At 38.2% G+C, this 12,021-nt stretch overlaps 4 protein-coding genes and 2 pseudogenes across 4 annotated transcripts in view; all 6 read left to right on the top strand.

Moving 5' to 3' along the window:
* LOC104762299 overlaps positions 1-1,166 on the top strand; it is a 3,433-nt gene extending 2,267 nt beyond the window's left edge. Inside the window, exons 3-5 of the mRNA XM_010485560.2 lie at positions 217-366; positions 460-711; positions 824-1,166. Coding sequence (XP_010483862.1) covers positions 217-366; positions 460-711; positions 824-955 — 534 coding nt within the window. The 3' untranslated portion in view covers positions 956-1,166. The remainder of the gene's footprint in view (positions 1-216; positions 367-459; positions 712-823) is intronic.
* Positions 1,892-4,406, top strand: LOC104762300 (annotated as a pseudogene).
* LOC104762301 lies at positions 5,262-8,055 on the top strand (annotated as a pseudogene).
* Positions 6,754-12,021, top strand: part of LOC104762303 — a 6,787-nt gene continuing 1,519 nt past the window's right edge. The window contains exon 1 of the mRNA XM_010485564.2: positions 6,754-6,968. The gene's annotated coding sequence lies outside the window, so the exon portion shown is untranslated. The remainder of the gene's footprint in view (positions 6,969-12,021) is intronic.
* LOC104762302 lies at positions 8,647-11,115 on the top strand. Its single transcript, XM_010485562.2, has 5 exons — positions 8,647-8,759; positions 9,182-10,070; positions 10,158-10,307; positions 10,401-10,652; positions 10,766-11,115. The coding sequence occupies exons 2-5, from the start codon at positions 9,189-9,191 to the stop codon at positions 10,895-10,897; spliced, it is 1,416 nt and encodes a 471-aa protein (XP_010483864.1). The 5' UTR covers positions 8,647-8,759; positions 9,182-9,188; the 3' UTR covers positions 10,898-11,115.
* The window catches only part of LOC104762304 (calcium-binding mitochondrial carrier protein SCaMC-1), a 4,930-nt gene continuing 4,280 nt past the window's right edge, over positions 11,372-12,021 (top strand). Inside the window, exon 1 of the mRNA XM_010485566.2 lies at positions 11,372-12,012. Coding sequence (XP_010483868.1) covers positions 11,613-12,012 — 400 coding nt within the window. The 5' untranslated portion in view covers positions 11,372-11,612. The remainder of the gene's footprint in view (positions 12,013-12,021) is intronic.

Genomic DNA, 12,021 nt, shown 5'->3' with positions numbered 1-12,021 from the left:
CTGTATTTGAAGTATACCTTGAGATGGGTTGATTGGGACAACACGGTTTTGCCCGCTAAAATTTATATTTTCGATGTTACAGATTCTTGGAAAAAATCAGTAGGAGATAGCCAAGAACATAATTGCAAAGTCAGTAAGAACTTTCATATTTTGCTTAATTCTGTTACTTCTGACTTCATTCTCTAATAATTTTCGGGTCTTTGTGTGCTTTTTCAGGTGGAATACGATGTGGAACCGTGCAAAACCAATGGCGATGGATGCATTGATGTTAAGAAAAAGAGCTTAGTGATGCCATTTAATGGGTATATTGTCTACGGTGTAGCTCACCAACACGCGGGCGGTATCGGTGCTGCTCTGTACCGAGAGGTAACTAAGACTGATTTAGTTTAAGCTACCGCAAAAACGAAAAGATAGAAAACATTTTTGTATTGAATTGATACTTTTGTGTTTGTGGATAAGAGCGGTGAAGGAATATGTACTTCGATGGCCAAGTATGGAAATGGAGTTGAACCTGGAAACGAAGCTGGTTACATTGTTGGAATGGCGTCTTGTTATCCTGCTGATCCAGTGAAAGTGAGCTATGGAGAGACATTGACTATGGAGTTTAATTACAGTAGTGCCGTTGGTCATACGGGAGTTATGGGACTCTTTTACATCCTCGTTGCGCAGCAGTTGCCTGAACCAGAGCTCTCCTTGCCTAATCTTTTTCAGGTAACTAACTACCCGGTACTCAATCTTGGGTTAAATCAAACCAGTTTCAATACATATAATGTTTGGGAGATATTGTCATACTGACGTTAATGGATATGTTACTTCCTTGTAGGCACCTGTGAGAAGCGTGAGCGTTTTAGCATACTTGGCCGTGACGGTGGTGGTGGCGGTAGTGGTTCTAATAGCCGCCGTGATATACGGGAGACAAAACCGGGAAGATGGTTACCAATCTCTTACTACTTGAATAAAAGAGTAAACCATCGCGATCGACTACATATGAAAGTGAAGTATGTTTGTATACGAAGAAATAAAATAAAAGATTATTATTTTGTTGTCATCTTCCTTTGATGTCATGTGATATTATTTCTGTAACAGTTGGAGCATATATAATGTCTCTTAAAATACAATGATATTATTTGTAATTTAGTTTAATTGTTCCTTGTTGAACTTCGCCTTTTTAAGATACGTCACCTATATATGGATATGTAGATACCTACAAAGGATCAAACATATCTTATCCTTTTCAACATCAATCTCCAGAGTTTATCTTGACATGGCAAATGAACAAACATATCTAGGCGTTTGCACTTTTAGTATATATAAAGAAACAGTAAGAATAAAAAGCACATAATTAGGCATATTAATTTGAGACAACTTACACCAACCTAACCAACAAATATACTTTTGAATTGTGGCCTAAAAATGGTTTATGTTTATTGGCTTTGGGCATTTTACCTATTTTTTCTCTAGGTCAGCACGGCTAAGTGCTAACACACGTAAATAAGAATAAGTACAACCCAACAAACCAACGTCAAAAGCCAAACTAAACCGGAGAACTGAAACAGAGGTAAAGGAGAACCAGCAACAATTAATGGTTTTCTGTTCTCACTTGGACTGGAGATTTGGACTGGAGATTTGATTGGATAAAAATATATGGGCCCTTAATTATAATGGTAACNAACGTGGAAAAAAAAAAAAAAAAAAAAAAGAGAAAAACGTGGAAGTAAGAACCAATCAGAATTCGACGACATATGATATTTTAATTTTCCTGTCTTTCTTTTGGTCTTTTTAATTATTATTTCGGTCGTTTATTAACCATCACATATTATAAATAAATATCTTCTGGTACGACAATAACAACTGAAAGAGGAAAATGAAACCCCGGGTCTGTGACGACGTGAGCACATGATCATTTGTTACTTGTTAGTACACGTGTTAGGTAACAGCTGATGCTCGCGTCCTTGCTTTGTGATTATTGAGCACAATTCGTAATACTCACATGATATAATAAAAATAGAAATAACTCTCGAATTCGTTGTTCTTCTTGACTTCTTCATTGGGCGAGACACTCCATTCATTGCAAGCGGGAAAGTTTTCTCTGTTTTTATCAGTTTCGTACCCAGGCACGTAAACCTCTCTTTATTTCTCATCTTTGTTTCTATCTTTGTTTCCTCTGATTGATTTCACGGTCAAGTTTTTTTGGGTTTTCGTTGGAAAGATTGTTCCGATTGGATACGTTCGAACTTTAAAAAGTCATATTATGTCTATGTCTATGTCTCTGTTTATGGATGGACTGAAACCAGGGGTTTGAATTTTGATTTTTCGTGTTCGAGTTTTGATTTTACTTCAGGATGATTTGAAATATTAGCTTCCCATTTACATGTATTTTGAGTCATAGGTTGCTGGAAGTTTTTAAATTTTGGGGTTTTATATAAGCAACCATGTATCTTCTAATTACCTTAGGGTTAGTGGTTTTGATAGTTTGATTCCTAAAAACGTTAGGTCTAGAGTTCGAGATACTTTATCAGTTTATCCAATGTTTACTTACCACAGGAGATCCCTGATCTTGTTCTTAATTCTTGCTCTGCTCGCATTAACCACATCACCGAGCCAAGGCTTTCTAGGTACCAAGAATAAGATAAAATCTGAAGTCTTTCTCTCACCAAAACTGGTGATGAGTCCTGGATCAGTTTCAAATTCTTACTTCTTCGACATGGAATTCCCAAGAGGGCATATCGGCCTCAAAGGTTTCGATGCTGAATTAGTTGACGAAACGGGCAAACCCGTCCCTCTACATGAGACATATCTCCACCATTGGAATGTCTATCCTTTCTATGCGCGTAAAGGTTCTTCTGAGCTTCCACGTCAAGAAATGTTTAAGAATCACGGGTTTTCAAGGAAAGATTCCGAAAGCAATCTTGATTCGACATCATCGGATATTATTATTGTTAAAAACGGAGGGTTGTGCATGAGTACACTCATATATTACTTTGGGTCAGCATCTGAAACCCGCCATACCTCCTCCTATATTCCTGATCCTTACGCAATTGAAATCGACAGTCCTGAGGAAAGACCTGATGGCTATGAATTCAAATGGCATCTTAACGTTCACGCAATAGACACCAGAGGTGTGGAAGACAAGAGAGGATGCTTGGAGTGTCTGTGTGATCTGTATAATGTAACTGTTAATGAGTACGGTCGTGCTTTAAGACCCTGGATACAAAGGAGGTTTAGACTGCTGCTAGGATAAGACTCAATGTCGGGTGAAAAGCGGATTTGACAATGGGGAGAAAACAAGAAATCTGTATTTGAAGTATACCTTGAGATGGGTTGATTGGGACAACACTGTTTTGCCCGCTAAAGTTTATGTTTTCGATGTTACAGATTCTTGGAAAAGATCAGTAGGAGATAGCCAAGAACATAATTGCCATGTCAGTAAGAACTTTCCTATCTGCTTAATTCTGTTACTTGGACTTCACTCTCTAATAATTTTAGGGTCTTTGTGCATTTTCAGGTGGAATACGAGGTGAAACCGTGCAAAAGCAATGCTGATGGATGCATTGATGTTAAGAAAAATAGCTTCATGATGCCATTTAGTGGGTATATTATCTACGGCGTAGCTCACCAACACGTGGGTGGTATCCGTGCTGCTCTGTACCGAGAGGTAACTAAATCTGGCTTAGTTTAAGGCTACTTCAAAAATCGAAAAGATTGAAAACATCTTTGAGACTCTTGTTTTTGTGGATCAGAACGGTGAAGGAATATGTACCTCGATGCCTAAGTATGGCAATGGAGTTGAACCTGGAAACGAAGCTGGTTACGTTGTTGGAATGACGTCTTGTTATCCTGCTGATCCAGTGAAAGTGAGCTATGGAGAGACATTGAGTTTGGAGGTTAATTACAGTAGTGCTGTTGCTCATACCGGAGTTATGGGACTCTTTTACATCCTCGTTGTTCAGCAGTTGCCTGAACCAGAGAGCTCCTTGCCTTATCTTTTTCAGGTATATATAACCCACCCGGACTCGTTACTGAATATCGGTTTACGTCAAACCGGTTTCAGTACACATACTGTTTGGGAGATATTGTGCCATGTGATTACTATACTGACGTTAGTAAATACGCCACTTCCTTGTAGGCACATGCGGAAAGCGTGAGCGTTTTAGCATTTTTGGCTGTGACTGTGTTGGTGGCGGTAGTGGTTCTAATAGCCGCCGTTGTATACAGAAGACAGAACTGGGAAGATGGTTACCAATCTTTAAGTACATGAAGAAAGAGTAAAACCATGTCGACTACGAAAAAAAAACAAATAAAAGAATAGTTTGTTGTCTTGATGTTATTACTGAAACAGTTAGTACTTGGCTTTGTCAAAGACATAACATTCACACAAATAATGCAGAAACTTTTCTTAACAACTACGTACAATACAACAGAATGTTATTATTGTTGTTGTCTCAATGCAAACAAAGCAGCCGAACAATTGGAAAAATTAGGTTAAGAACAATTCATACGTACTGGCTATGGTGGTTCAGAGTAAGGGATCGTTCCGCGCTTTCTCCTTGTTCGTCATCGTCTTCTCCCTCGCTCTCGTCCGTGGTGTTTGGGTGTACCGTTTTGTCATACTCATAGTCCTGCCCGCAGAAAATCAAATTCGACATGAGGACCTTCAGCTTTTATCAATATTGCATATTAGCCCAATATCTTTTAGTAAAACTATTTAAATCCATCTAATAAAAATTTGTAAGCTTCAAATCTTTAAATTGAATAGGTTCATTGCTGTCAAAAAAAAAAAAAAAAAAATTGAGTAGGTTCATCGTACCCTAACCAGGTTACTCAACAACTACGTCCCATTTATTGAAATATAATTGGAATTGTGACATAAAAAAATGGATTATATGGTTAGTGGGTAAAATAAGAATAAAGTAACTACAGTACAAGTCAACACACACCAACGTCAAAGGCCAAAGTAAACCCCGAGAACTGAAACCAAAGCAGACACTAAAAACAGAACCAACAACAACACCCTATAGCAATTTGTGGTTTTCTGTTGATCAGTTGGAATTGGTAGATTTGAATTTGATTGAATAAAATGGGAAACTTGAACTTCAATGCGATGGCAACGTGGAAGTAATAATTTTATGGTCCCATTGTCTTCCGGTCCTGTATTATTATTATTATTTTCTCTCTTTTCGGTCGCCTATTAACCATCACACATTTATGGATATCTTTTGGTACGACGAGGACTGAACGAGGAAAATAAGTGAGGACGCCAGTACACGTGTATGGTAACAACAATGCTCGCGTCCTTTACGTCTATGCGCTTGCTTATGGTTATGGAGCACGTTCACATGATAAATAGAGATTATTACTCTCGAATCGTTTTCTTCTTCGTTGGATTCATTACAAGTGGGAAAGCCTTCTCTTTTCGATTCATACCCATGTAAACCTCTCTATCTCTCTTTATCTATCATCTTTGTTTTTTCTGTGATTGATTTCACAATCAAATTTTTGGGTTTTGGAATATCGAACTAAAAACCAGAAGATTGTTCCGAGGGGGTGGATACGTTCGAACTTTTTTTTTAAAGTAAGTCTTAATCATATGATGTCTAGTCTATGTATCTGTTTATGGATGATCTGAAACCAGGGGTTTAAGTTTTAGGTTTTTTTCGTGTTCGAGTTTTGATTTTACTTCAGGATGATATGAAATATATTATAGCTTCCCATTTATCTGTATTTTAGAGTCATGGGTAGCTGGAAAGTTTTTTAATTTTGGATTTATATAGATAAGTAACCATGTACTAATTAATACTTCATCCTTTACTTATTAATCCTATTTGTAGAAGAAAAAAATTGTTTCAAAAAGATGTTATTTATAAGTTACCAATGCACTTTTTAATAGTTATTGATGATGAATTGTAAATTTTAAGAAAAATAACTAAATACTATTGGTTTAGAGTTATAGAAATTTGAAATTACAAAAAACAAGACATTTATAATCAAATTTTAATATATTTTATTAATTTGTGTGAAAAATACTAAAAATATAATCAATTAGGAACATAGGAAGTAAAATCTTCTAGTTAAACTAGGGTTCAAGTGGGTTTGTTAGTTTTAGAGCTTAATATACTTTATCCCATGGCCATGGTTATGATTTTTTTTTTTTTTAAATCTAAATCACATTCCTTAATTATGATCTTGAAACAGAGGATAATGGCTGGTTACCACATGAGATCCCTGATCTTCTTCTTAGTTCTTGCTCTGCTCGCAACAACCATATCACCGAGCCAAGGCTTTCTAGGTACCAAGAATAAGATAAAATCCGAAGTCTTTCTCTCACCAAAACTGGTGATGAGTCCTGGATCAGTTTCAAATTCTTACTTCTTCGATATGGATTTCCCAAGGGGGCATATCGGCCTCAAAAGTTTCGATGCTGAAGTAGTTGACGAAGCGGGCAAACCCGTCCCTCTACATGAGACATATCTCCATCACTGGGTTGTTGAACCTTACTATGTGCGTAAAGGTTCTTCTAAGCTTCCACAACAAGAAATGTTTAGGAATCACGGATTTTCAAGTCAAGATCCCGGAAGCAATCGTGATTCGACATCTTCGGATATTATTTTTCTAACAAACGGAGGGTTATGCATGACTACACTCAAATACTACTTTGGATCAGCATCTGAAACCCGCCATACCTCCACGCATATCCCTGATCCTTACGCGATTGAAATCGATAATCCTGAGGAAAGACCTGATGGCTATGAATTCAAGTGGCTTTTTACGTTCACGCAATAGACACGAGAGGTGTGGAAGACAGGACAGGGTGCATAGAATGTCTGTGTGATCTGTATAATGTAACCGTTGATGAGTACGGTCGTGCTATAAAGCCCGGATACAAAGGAGGGTTATACTGCTGCTACGATAAGACTCAATGTCGGGTGAAAAGTGGATTTGACAATGGGGAGAAAACAAGAAATCTGTATTTGAAGTATACCTTGAGATGGGTTGATTGGGACAACATGGTTTTGCCCGTTAAAGTTTATGTTCTCGATGTTACAGTTCTTCGAAAAGATCAATAGGAGATAGCCAAGAACATAATTGCCATGTCAGTAAGAACTTTCCTATTTGCTTAGTTCTGTTACTTCGTCTTTATTCTTTAAGAATATTAGGGTCTTTGTGTGCTTTTTCAGGTGGAATACGATGTGGAACCGTGCAAAACCAATGGCGATGGATGCATTGACGTTAAGAAAAAAGAGCTTAGTGATGCCTTTTAATGGGTATATTATCTACGGCGTAGCTCACCAACACGCGGGCGGTATCCGTGCTGCTCTGTACCGAGAGGTAACTAAATCTGATTTAGTTTAGGCGAATAACATATATCTAATACATGGATACATTTTCATTGATTTGAGACTCTTGTATCAGAACGGTGAAGGAATATGTACTTCGATGCCCAAGTATGGCAATGGAGTTGGACCTGGAAACGAATCTGGTTACGTTGTTGGAATGACGTCATGTTATCCTGCTGATCCAGTGAAAGTGAGCTATGGAGAGACACTGACTATGGAGTTTAATTACAGTAATGCCGTTGGTCATACCGGAGTTATGGGACTCTTTTACATCCTCGTTGCTCAGCAGTTGCCTGAACCAGAGAACTCCCTGCTTAATCTTTTTCAGGTAACTACCCGGTACTCAATATTGGTTGAAATCAAACTGGTTTCAATACATACATATAATGTTTGGGAGATATTGCCATGTGATTACTTTACTGACGTTAGTATATGTTACTTCCTTATAGGTACCTGCGAGAAGCGTGAGCGTTTTAGCCTTTTTGGCTCTGACGGTGTTGGTGGCGGTAGTGGTTCTAATAGCAGCTGTTATATATCGGAGACAAAACCGGGAAGATGGTTACCAATCTCTTAGTACATGAAAAAGAGTAAATTAAACCATGTCGACTACGAAAAACAAAAAAAATAAAATATTATTTTGTTGTCATCTTCCTCTTATGTGATGTTATTTCTGAAACATTTTTGTACTTGGCTTTGTCAAAGACATCACATTCACACGATATTTCATGTCTTAATTATAAAAAAAGAAAAATTTATAAATGTCAAACTAAATAATAGAATTCAACATTCTATTAGATATCCTCGTCTAACATTCTTTGGTTTAATACCCCTTCGTGGCTTCCTTATTCAACTACATTTCATTTATAAATTACAAGTTTATTTTTTGTGTCGTGTGAATGGGATTGATTATTGTTAGAATAGTCCGGCCACCTGAAAAGAAATAAAACTCTTTCGGTAATATATATCATGGATAAGAATAAGTACAATTGATACTAAAAGGAGAACCAACAACACCAATCCTATCTTTTTAAGTAACAACAACACCAATCCTATCTTTTTAAGTAACAACAACACCCATCCTATCATTTTATATAAGATGGTCATCTTTTTTGTTTTTTGCTTCGGTCGCCTATCAACCATATCCCCACATTATATGTATATATATTTGTAATATCTTCTTGTAAGAGAACTGAAAGAAAAAACAAAACCGGGTCTGTGACGAGAGTGAGGACGTCAGTGGTTGGTTACACGTGTCAGATAACAGAGAAACTTACGTCTCTGCGCTTATATGGGGCAATTCGTAATTCACATGATAAATAAATAGAGATAACTCTCCAATCGTTTCTTCTTCATTGGGTGGGCACACACTTCTTCATTCATTTACAAGCGGGAAAGCCATCTCTGTTCATCCGAATTCGTACCCACGTAAATCCCTCTCTCTTCCTCTCCCTCTCCCTCTCTTTATCTCTCATCTTTGTTTCTCTGTGCTTTTGATTTCGCAATTGAATTTTGTGCTTTTAAATCCTTTTTTTTTTTTTTTTTTCTGTGATTGGTTTCGCAATTTTGGGATCTTTTATACTCTCTGTTATGGGTTTTCGAAGTTTGATTATACCTCAGGATGATATGACATATTGGCTGCTTGAAAGTTTTTAAATTTTGGAATTAGAATTAACAAACCATGTGCTAAATAAAATCTTGTTCTCGTTGAATTAGGGTTCAAGTGGGTTTGTTAGTTATGGTTCCTATAAAATCAAACGAAATTAGGTTTCGAGTTTGAGATATATTTATCCCATATGTTTATGATTTTTATTTGCTAAAAATCACATTCCTTTATGATCTTGAAACAGGAGATAAATGGCTCGTTACCACATGAGCTCGCTGATCTTGTTCTTAGTTATTGCTCTGCTTGCATCACCTAGCAAAGGCTTTCTAGGTACCAAGAATAAGATAAAATCTGCAGTCTTTCTCTCACCAAAACTGGTGATGAGTCCTGGATCAGTGTCAGATTCTTACTTATTCGATATGGACTTCCCAAGAGGGCATATCGGCCTCAAAAGTTTCGATGCTGAAGTGGTTGATGAAGCGGGCAACCCCGTCCCTCTACACGAGACATATCTCCACCACTGGGTTGTCGAACCTTACTATGTGCGTAAAGGTGCTAAGCTTCCACAGCAAGAAATGTTTCGGAATCACGGGTTTCAAAGGCAAGACCCTAAAAGCAATCTTGATTCGGCATCCGATATTATTCTTGTCAAAAACGGAGGGTTGTGCAGGAGTGCAGTACTCAGACATTACTTTGGGTCAGGATCTGAAACCCGCAATACCTCTACGTATGTTCCTGATCCTTACGCGATTGAAATAGATAACCCTGAGGAAAGACCTGATGGCTATGAATTCAAGTGGCTTCTTAACATTCACGCAATCGACACCAGAGGTGTGGAAGACAAGAAAGGATGCATAGAATGTCTTTGTGATCTCTATAATGTAACCACTGATGCGTATGGTCGTGCTATGAAACCCGGATACAAAGGAGGTTTATACTGTTGCTATGATAAAACTCAATGTCTGGTGAAAAGCGGATTTGACAATGGGGAGAAAACAAGAAACCTGTATTTGAAGTATACCTTGAGATGGGTTGATTGGGACAACACGGTTTTGCCCGCTAAAATTTATATTTTCGATGTTACAGATTCTTGGAAAAAATCAGTAGGAGATAGCCAAGAACATAATTGCAAAGTCAGTAAGAACTTTCATATTTTGCTTAATTCTGTTACTTCTGACTTCATTCTCTAATAATTTTCGGGTCTTTGTGTGCTTTTTCAGGTGGAATACGATGTGGAACCGTGCAAAACCAATGGCGATGGATGCATTGATGTTAAGAAAAAGAGCTTAGTGATGCCATTTAATGGGTATATTGTCTACGGTGTAGCTCACCAACACGCGGGCGGTATCGGTGCTGCTCTGTACCGAGAGGTAACTAAGACTGATTTAGTTTAAGCTACCGCAAAAACGAAAAGATAGAAAACATTTTTGTATTGAATTGATACTTTTGTGTTTGTGGATAAGAGCGGTGAAGGAATATGTACTTCGATGGCCAAGTATGGAAATGGAGTTGAACCTGGAAACGAAGCTGGTTACATTGTTGGAATGGCGTCTTGTTATCCTGCTGATCCAGTGAAAGTGAGCTATGGAGAGACATTGACTATGGAGTTTAATTACAGTAGTGCCGTTGGTCATACGGGAGTTATGGGACTCTTTTACATCCTCGTTGCGCAGCAGTTGCCTGAACCAGAGCTCTCCTTGCCTAATCTTTTTCAGGTAACCCGGTACTGAATCTCGGTTTACGTCAATCTGGTTTCAGTACATATACTGTTTGGGTTGGGAGCCATGTGATCAGTTTACTGACATTAGTATATGCCACTTCCTTGTAGGAACCTGCGAGAAGTGTGAGCGTTTTAGCATTTTTGGCTGTGACGGTGGTGGTGGCGGTAGTGGTTCTAATAGCCGCCGTTGTATACAGAAGACAGAACCGGGAAGATGGTTACCAATCTCTTAGTACATGAAGAAAGAGTAAAACCATGTCGACGACATGTTTTTCAAAGTTAATTTTGTTTGTATACGAAGAATTGAAAATAAGGACCACTTTGTTGTCGTCATCTTCCTCTGATGTGATATTTCTGTAACAGTTACGTGTAAGAAGAACTTTGCTTTGTCAAATACATCACATTCACACAATATATCAATGGTCTCTACCACACACAACATGTATTCGTTTCATATATTCGTTGTTGTCTTTTTGTTCCAAAACCTTTCATACTAGTCGCTCTATCACTGTATTACAGATACTTTAATCTCTATAATAAGCATCCAAGATGGTTTTGCTCTGGTTTAAAGCTATGTTAACCGGTTAAAATTAACACTGGGTCGTTGTTGTGATCCACTCAAACTAGACCGGGTTTGATTTGACCGGTGTTTTGTTGTTTGTTTGTGTCATCATATACAGTAATGTCTGGGAGTGGAAACAGCAGCTGAAGGGGGTCCATGTAAAAATAATGGAGTCTCCTCCAGCTGTCCATGGAAGATTGAGACGGGTTAGATATTTTTTTTTGGCTCACCGACCTCAATATGTCACATTTTTGAAATTCTGTTGAATTCTTCTTCCGAGATTCCTGGACCAATAGAACTCTTCCAGAGGAATGAAGAGACATTAGAATCATCATCCCAAAGCTTTCCGAATTTTGCTCATCTGTGTTTCTCGAATTGATCGTTAAATCAGCAATGGAGACGAAGAAACCAAACCAAAATCCGGGTAAGAAGCCGCGGCCCGTGGAAGCAACAATGGAGCACGTGCTGGTGGCATTACGTGAGACCAAGGACGAGAGAGAGATGAGGATTCGAAAACTGTTCGAATTCTTCGACAATTCGAAGTTAGGGTTCTTAGACGGTACCCATATCGAGAAAGGTATGTCTTCGCTTAGTATCTCTCCGCAGTATAGGTACGCTAGCGATTTTCTCAAAGTCTGCGACGCGAATCGAGATGGGCGTGTGGATTACCAGGAGTTTCGTCGTTACATGGACGCTAAGGAGCTTGAGCTTTACAAGATTTTTCAGGCTATTGATATTGAACACAATGGTGACATTTGCCCAGAGGAGCTTTGGGAGGCTCTTGATAAAGCTGGTATGTTAA

This window comes from Camelina sativa, chromosome 18, assembly GCF_000633955.1.
Source record: "Camelina sativa cultivar DH55 chromosome 18, Cs, whole genome shotgun sequence".
NCBI classification, from domain to species: Eukaryota; Viridiplantae; Streptophyta; class Magnoliopsida; order Brassicales; family Brassicaceae; genus Camelina; species Camelina sativa.
This window is presented reverse-complemented; position numbering and strand designations above follow the sequence as displayed.

What these genes read in the sequence shown, in the direction of transcription:
- LOC104762302 (XM_010485562.2), top strand. Translation starts at nt 9,189, where the DNA reads ATGGCTCGTTACCACATGAGCTCGCTGATCTTGTTCTTAGTTATTGCT. An exon ending in GTGCTGCTCTGTACCGAGAG is followed by an intron (nt 10,308 to 10,400) that starts GTAACTAAGACT and finishes TTTGTGGATAAG; the next exon opens with AGCGGTGAAGGAATATGTAC. An exon ending in CCTTGCCTAATCTTTTTCAG is followed by an intron (nt 10,653 to 10,765) that starts GTAACCCGGTAC and finishes ACTTCCTTGTAG; the next exon opens with GAACCTGCGAGAAGTGTGAG.